The sequence below is a fragment of the Sinocyclocheilus rhinocerous genome, unplaced genomic scaffold, assembly GCF_001515625.1.
Source record: "Sinocyclocheilus rhinocerous isolate Xijiao unplaced genomic scaffold, SAMN03320098_v1.1 scaffold4088, whole genome shotgun sequence".
Classification (NCBI taxonomy): domain Eukaryota; kingdom Metazoa; phylum Chordata; class Actinopteri; order Cypriniformes; family Cyprinidae; genus Sinocyclocheilus; species Sinocyclocheilus rhinocerous.
The window spans coordinates 131,046-139,277 of NW_015628314.1; the positions used below are offsets into that span (position 1 = coordinate 131,046).

The window sequence follows — 8,232 nt, forward strand, 5'->3', positions numbered from 1 at the left end:
TGTGTGTGTGTGTGTGTGTGTGTGTGTGTGAGCGCAGCTGCACATCGCCGTCAGTAAGACGTCGGCTCTTGTGATGGTCGACTGTAAACCGGCGGGAGAGAAGCCTGTTAATGCGGCCAAAAACATCAGCACTGATGGCGTGGAGGTTCTGGGACGGATGGTGCGATCCAGAGGATCCAAAGACAACTCTGCACCGGTACCGTGTGTGTGTGAGATCAATGTGAAATACATGCATAAATGTGGTTCAGAGTTAGAATAACACGCCTCACATCTGTGTGTATGTTTAGTTTCAGCTGCAGTCCTTTGATATTGTCTGCAGCACGTCATGGGCTCAACGGGACAAATGCTGCGAGCTGCCCAGCCTGGTGAGTGTGTGTGTGTGTGTGTGTGTCATTGCAAGTTTGAGCTGATTCATGTGAATGATTTCATAGCGACTCATGGAGAGATTCACATCATCATGCATGTTCATGTACAGTGTGATTCAGCGGATGTGTTTGTTTGTTTGCAGAGAAAGGAAGCTGAGTGTCCATCTCTCCCGCGCGCCTGCACCTGCACTCAGGACAGTAAGGGCCCCCCTGGCCTCGCCGGCCCCCCAGTACGAGCCCTTCATCATCTTCATCATCATCATCATCATCTCAGACATCACTGACTGACTCTGTGTGTGTGTGTGTGTGTGTGTGTGACAGGGAGGTCCGGGCATCAGAGGATCCAGAGGAGATCGAGGTGAACCCGGCCCTGTGGTACAGTATTACCCACAATCCACCTCACTAACATTCACAAAATGAGTTCCAGAGATTATAAGTGTGATTGTATGAGTAGATTAACACACACCTGTGTGTGTGTGTGTGTGTGTGTGTGTGTGTGTGTGAAGGGTCCTGTTGGTCCAGTGGGGGACGCTGGCGTTCCGGGTGCTCAGGGGCCTCCCGGTCCTCCGGGGCCCAGCGGACGCTCTATCAGAGGCCCTCCGGTAACTAACAGCACCTTGACACTGATTCCACATTCACACTGGGGCTGTAAAAGTCAAATTCGAATTTCATATATTTTTTGAGTTTTTAAACGAGATGCACATTCAAACACAAAACACTTACATCCGTATTTTAAGTGTGTCAGGAGGCGCGAGACATGATGACGCAGCTGACGCAGTTTGTTTTTATTAGCCTGTCTAGTTCAGTGCGTTAGATGCGGCACTGCTGCACTGTTAAGATGAAAGATGAATAAGATGAATGGCTGAAAATGAGAGTGGAGAATGAATGGACTTGAATGGAATAATTCAGTTTTCTGTCACTATTTGACATTTTTCCCTTCAAACACTGAAACTACGTGAAACTAAGCGTTTATCCGTAACATGCTAACACCACGTCGCTTCACACATTTGACACCGCAATGTTTGCTATTTTGTCTTGTTTGTTTTCCCATGTTACTGATGCACTTCCCCTTATCTACATGCACCTTTTTATCTCCATTTTGTTGTGTGCAGATCTAGGAAATTATATTTGATTTATGTACATTTAAATGTTATGCAACAAAGTCATGTCCATTATATTGCTGTCAATAAAGTTCGGTTCTTTTTTTTTGTGCTCATTTTCCCTCTGACACAGGAGTTCTCAGCTCTGGCCCTCGAGGTCCACTTTCTTGTACAGTTTAACTCCAACCCTAATTAAACTCACCTAAACAAGCTCATCAAGGTCTTCAGGATCACTATAACGTTACAGGCAGGTGAGTTTGATCAAGGTTGGAGCTGAACTCTGCAGGAAAGTGGACCTCAAGGGCCAGAACTGAGAAGCCCTCAAACATAAAGTATGTCTTTAGAATTCAAACATAATTCAATTATTATTGTTATTTAAGTAATTTGAATGTAGTTCTCCAGCCCTAGTTTACACTGCTTTAGTCACTCACTCTCACTGATCACACAGATTCACAACTACTGAATCGGAGACATTCATTCAGAAGTGTAGTGACACTGTTAATCTCACACAGATCTCAGTTATATCTAGACATCCACTAGACTGGCTAGAAGATGATATTCCATATAAACTCAACACATTTATTCAGTTAATACTAAATGAGTGCACTAAAGGATTGGAGAAGTCCTGTATACGTCACCAGAGAGAAGACTGTCATTTCAGCGGAAGATCATTAACATGCATTTGTAAAATAGATAAGGAATTAACATTTCATGTCGACTTTAAATATTAAAGAAAAAGATTGTATCAGGTTGCATTTGATTCATTAATCTGCTCATTTTGAATTTCTTTTCAATCTTCTTAGCTAGTTTTTTCACTGGATGTGAGTAAAACAGCATCTTTGGGGGCTTATTGAAGTGTTTTGTTCAAAATATACTTCGCTTCTTTCCCGTAAGTTAGAATATACGTAAAGTGTGGGTGATGCGAATTTTGTCATCAGATCGGTAGACACGCACCGCCAGATTTTTGTAACCGTGCACACAATGTGTGCGCAGCTCGCACATGCGCTTTGAATTGTTTTTGCAGTACTGAGTTTGTCCACAAGGTGTCAACACTGAACCGGGCAATGAAAAAAGAAACAGAGGAGACGGAACAAGAACAACAACAAACTACTGAAGACAACAATGCATTGATGACTACATGTGTGAGGGATTAGAAGACAAGCACAACTTTAAACAAGTATAAAGACATTTTTATCGCTCATAACTTTGGAAAAAAAAATACTCTGGAAGAGAAAATGTGCAGACAGTGGATGGGGTCGAATCTTTATAGTCAAACACCTGTGTCCATGCAATTTGTGAAAACTGACATCCTGCGTATGACGTGTTCAGTCTGTAGGAATGCACATGTGTTTCTTTACAGCCACCTACTGGCCTGGCATGAATAATACAGCATTTGGAGTTGTTTCTGCAGATCTGTGTGAACGGGGATCATTTTGACAATGCAGTTGTAACGATGGGAAGGCTTGACAACGCAGTAGTGGAACCAAACGCAGGCTTTATTAAGCTAAATGTAGTCAGACAAGCAGGGTCGAGACAATGGAAAACAACAATAATCCAAGGCAGAGGCAAGAGAGTAATCCACAAGTCAGGCAAGGGTCAAGGCAGGCAGCAATTGATCACGAAACAGAATAACAGTCCAAGATCAAAACACACAAAAGGCAAGGCAAGGCAAGGCGTAAGACAAGAAACGTAACAGGCAAAACAATACTGAGCAATGTGAGTGAGTGTGTGTGCATCTTTTATAGTCCTCCTGGTATGAAACAGATATAAACGGGTGATTGGTTCCTAGGCAGAAGGAACCTGGGAAATGGAGTCCAGGGTGAGTAGTGACAAGGGCATGGGATAGAGTGTCCTCTAGTGGAGCTCATGGGCACGTGACAGAGCACCCCCCCCCCCTTAACAGGCCAGAGTCCCGGAGGGAACGGGGGAGCAGAGAGCCAGGGTGGAGAAGAGAGCCAAGGTGGAGCAGAGAGCCAGGGCGGAACAGGGAGCCAAGGCGGAGCAGAGAGCCAGGGCAGAACAGGGGGCCAAGGCGGAGCAGAGAGCCAGAGCAGAACAGGGAGCCAAGGCGGAGCAGAGAGCCAGGGTGGAGAAGAGAGCCAAGGCGGAACAGAGAGCCAGGGCGGAACAGGGAGCCTAGGCGGAGCAGAGAGCCAGGGTGGAACAGGGAGCCAAGACGGAGCAGAGAGCCAGGGTGGAACAGGGAGCCAATGCGGAGCCGGTGGAGCTGAAGAGCACCAGGGGAGAGTGGGCTGAGCTGAAGACCACCAGGACGGAGAAGAAGAGCACCACGGCAGAGCAGAATATCGCCACGGCAGGGCAGATAGAGCTGAGAACCACCAGAGCGAAGCAGATGGAGCTGAAGACCACCATGGCGGAGCAGATGAAACTGGAAACCACAGCAGACTCTGAAACCCAGGAGGAACTGAAACATACGTCAGAAACCAGGGCTGAGACTGAGACCTCGGAGGAACTGAAACATAGGAAACAGACAGTGTATTTACGGTCCCAAGGATGAAGGTAGAAGACACAGAGAGTTCATTAGTAGTCTCCTTGGCCGCGACAGACAGTGTCGAAAGTTCATTGATGGCTTACTTGGTAGTTACTGGACAGACAAAAGGGTCACATTTAGATGCATTGACTGAAGCGGTAGAGACAAACAGTTCAAAATCAGACATATTTGGGAGAACTGGACAGGCAGACAGTTCATAATTCGATTCATAGACTAAGCAAGGTCGGGAGTGGACTCGGGGACTGGAGCGGGCTCGCGAGCGGACTCGGGGACTGGAGCGGGCTCGTGAGCGGGTTCTGGGACTGAAGCAAGGTCGGGAGTGGACTCGGGGACTGGAGCGGGCTCGCGAGCGGACTCGGGGACTGGAGCGGGCTCGTGAGCGGGTTCTGGGACTGAAGCAAGGTCGGGAGTGGACTCGGGGACTGGAGCGGGCTCGCGAGCGGACTCGGGGACTGGAGCGGGCTCGTGAGCGGGTTCTGGGACTGGAGCAAGCTCGGGAGTGGACTCGGGGACTGAAGCAAGCTCGGGAGTGGACTTGGGGACTTGAGTGGGCTTGTGAGCGGATTCGGGGACTGGAGTGGGCTCGATCAGACTCATAGGCTGGAGCGGACTCATGAGAGCGTTGTCGTGTACATCGTTGCTGTGTAGATGTACCCAAAGCCCTTAAGATCTGAACCTTTGATCCGCTGCAAAATGTCAGAGTGTTTGGTGAAAAAGAAATAATTTCATAATAAAAGCACGATTGGAGTTATTAGGGTCACTTCCTCTAGATGTTTGTTTGCACTGCAAGCATAATATTTCTGTGAAACATCATGTACAGAAGCTGTGAATTAATATATTTCATGTTGAGTAACTGATGTTTTGTAGGGGGCTCCGGGTGAGACGGGACAGAAGGGTGACGCCGGTCCTTCAGGACTGCAGGTAAATCACTCACTGCTCTCCTTCGCTCTCTGTCTGTCTGTCTGCTGTGTGTCTGAAGATCATCTCGTGTTCCTGTAGGGTGTTCCCGGCTCTCCAGGGCCTGCAGGCCGCGACGGGCCTCCAGGATCGCGGGTAATGTGTCCGTCACGTGTGCTGTCGCTCATCATGCTAACGCTGCGCTTGGCTGTATGATCACGTGTGTTCTCGTCCTCCACAGGGTTTGCCGGGTCAGGATGGCCCTCAGGGACGAGTGGGACCACCGGGAACCATAGTGAGTCCACAAACACGCGTGTTAGAGCATGTTGACGTGTGATAGAGGTGTCGTAAGGCTCATATTAGAGCAGCACGGTATATCGAAATAAAATCAATATCGTGATATGGCCTAGTGCAATTGTCAAAAATCAATATATGTATTTCAGAGTAAAGCGTGTTACTGTGTTCATTTACACGCGTGCAGCTCATGATCATGGCCCCCCATGCCATATTACAAAAGAAGGGAAAACATAGGGGAAATTCAAAATTAAATTTTTGTTTCAACTTTTTTATTTTATTCTTGCATTGAAATGTAAAAAACTGTGAGTTTGATTAAATATTTAAACAGAGAAATTTTTTTTTTGTTTAATTAAAAATGTTTACTTTTTTTTTTGTGGTAATTTTTAATATAATATATTTGGACATGCAACATTTACTTTCAATCAAATTAGATTTTTGGCCCTTAATATTAAAATATTTATTTAAATGTTTATTTGCTAGCAAACCATCAAAATTAATGATTTAACATTGAAACTGAAGAAATTAGTATGTAAATATTATTACTGTAATTTTACAGCTGTGCTATACAATAAAATGTTCTATTTATTAAATAGAACATTTTTATTTTACAATACAAAAAAATCCCTACTTTATTTAATATTTTTATAAAGTAATAATCTCAAATAAAAATCATAACAAATATTATTATTTTATTGCCATATTAAATAAGTCAACAACAGTGGGAATGTTTTTTGTTTTTTTTTTTACGTCAAGTCACCTTTACTTCTTTAGCGCTTTATGCAAAATAAATGTTTCAACACCCAAGTTTTTCCCAAACTGTTGAGCCCTAAAAGGATGGTTTGCACTCAAGAAATAGTATTTTTTTATGTATGTATTATTTCATTTTATTTATTTATTTATTTATTTTCAGACATATTGCCCAACAAAATCACCCGTCATTCTAGAATGTTTAATACTTTACAAATAAAGCTATTGAAGTCATCTGCTGAAAATCTTGCATTTTTTCATATGGCAGAAGAACAAAATATCGCAGTGTCCGTTTTTTCCAGTATTGTTCAGCTGTAGTCGACAGAGTGTGTTTATAACCGGCCCCTCTCATCCTCAGGGTGGTCCGGGAGTACCAGGGGCCCCGGGAGAAAATGGCCCTCCAGGACCCACAGGAGACCAGGGTCCTCCGGTACGTGTTTCCACACACATGTGCACATGATAGCAGCAACTGAACTGATGCTGAAACCTCCTCTGTCTGTTTCAGGGACACCTGGGACCCAAGGGAGAGAAGGGTGAGCGGGTGAGTCTGATAACGAGTCTGATCAGATAACGAGAACATCCTCACTTTCTCAGACTGTTTCATTCATACTGTGTGTGTTTAATAGGGTGACGTCCAGTCCACGGCTTCTGTCCAAGCCATAGCCAGACAAGTGTGCGAGCAGCTGATCCAGAGTGAGTCCACAGACACGCGGACGCAAGGCATCCTGGGATTGCTTTCGCATGTCTGACGTCTCTTTCTCCGGTCGCAGGTCACATGGCGCGGTACAGTTCTATTCTGAACCACATTCCTAGTCAGCCAGTGTCGATCCGCACCGTTCCCGGACCGCCGGGAGAGCCGGGACGACAGGGGACTCCAGGACCTCAGGGAGAGCAGGGGCCATCGGGACGACCGGGATTCCCTGGCACTAACGGAGAGAACGGCCAGCCGGGAGCGCGAGGTGGATCATTGCGTTTGTACTTACAGCCTGAAGCACACAGACAACACTAGCCTGTCAGAAAAACAGCTGTTCATGATGGAGCGAGCAGAGAAGACGCAGAATCACACTTAAACTGTGTGTGTGTGTGTGTGTGTGTGTTTATCATCATCAGGACCTCTGGGTGAGAAGGGAGAGAAGGGCAGTCCAGGTGTGGGAGTCCAGGGACCCAGAGGACCTGCTGGACCACCAGGTGAACACACACTCACACACACACAAAACAGATGTTAAATATGATCTGAAAATTCTATAGAGAAATCTGCAGATATAATTCTGGAAATGTATGGGATTTTGAAATGGAAAATGTCATTTGAAGAGTCACATGACATTACAACTGACTGTATTCACTCTCTTAATTAATGTGAGTGATTCATCAGTGACTGAGGAAATCAGTCCAGCATTGTGTGTGTGTGTGTGTTTAGTCACTTGACTCCAAAGAATAAAAAGTATAGCTGAAGAATCTGTTTCCTGCTGTGCCACAGGAGCTCCTGGTGAAGGCCGAACAGGAAGTCCAGGTCCATCTGGTCGCCCCGGTAACCCCGGCAGTCCCGGCAGACCTGGGATTCCCGGACCTGTTGGTCCGCCCGGCCCACCCGGATACTGCGACCAGAACTCATGCCTCGGCTACAACGTGGGAGGTGAGTGTGTACTAACCCTGTCTTTAATAATCTTCATAATATCATACTTGTGATGATTATGACACGCTGTGCATGTTCTGCATGAGACAACATGAACTCTCTCTAGATGTTCAGAATGGAGTTACATGCATAGGATTGCATGATTAAAATAAAATAAAACTGAAATCGTGATGTGGCTCAGTGCAAATATTATTCTCCATCTGCATCTGCTGTGATTCTGAGTCGCTTTAACATGCATTTAAAACACAGCATGTGCCAAACGTCAGATGAGAAGCTTTAGGCTGCCTGTGGTTTTCTGTCAAAATAAAAGCTTGATGGTTTTTTAATGTTTGGAATTGAAGAAATTAAAATATAATAAAATATAAAATTTTATAATACTAATAAAAAGAATTCAGTAATTATTAGTATAGTTATATTAATATGTAATCCCAAAAAAATTGTGCCAAATTGTGCAGCCCGATGCATTTTAACACTAGAACCGCCACGGGGTAAATTTTACCCGTGGCTGTTTTTAAATCACACATAAAAGATTTTTAATAAAACATTCAAGTCTCCCAGTCACTGACTTTTACTAAAATTGTGTGAGTTACAATCCCCTGTTGTTAAAAACTGTTTAGATAAAACCATATCAAAAAACGGGGCATTTATCCCTATAAGCGCCAGCGGGTCAAATTTACGCAC

General features: G+C 45.0%; 1 protein-coding gene across 1 annotated transcript in view; it reads left to right on the forward strand.

The window, feature by feature from the left end:
• col14a1b (collagen, type XIV, alpha 1b) overlaps positions 1 to 8,232 on the forward strand; it is a 64,573-nt gene that overhangs the window by 51,706 nt on the left and 4,635 nt on the right. Inside the window, 12 exon segments of the mRNA XM_016548824.1 lie at positions 509 to 595; positions 687 to 740; positions 872 to 967; positions 4,845 to 4,898; positions 4,977 to 5,030; positions 5,116 to 5,169; positions 6,277 to 6,348; positions 6,424 to 6,459; positions 6,545 to 6,611; positions 6,689 to 6,877; positions 7,029 to 7,106; positions 7,396 to 7,551. Of these exon segments, the coding sequence (XP_016404310.1) occupies positions 509 to 595; positions 687 to 740; positions 872 to 967; positions 4,845 to 4,898; positions 4,977 to 5,030; positions 5,116 to 5,169; positions 6,277 to 6,348; positions 6,424 to 6,459; positions 6,545 to 6,611; positions 6,689 to 6,877; positions 7,029 to 7,106; positions 7,396 to 7,551 (997 nt within the window).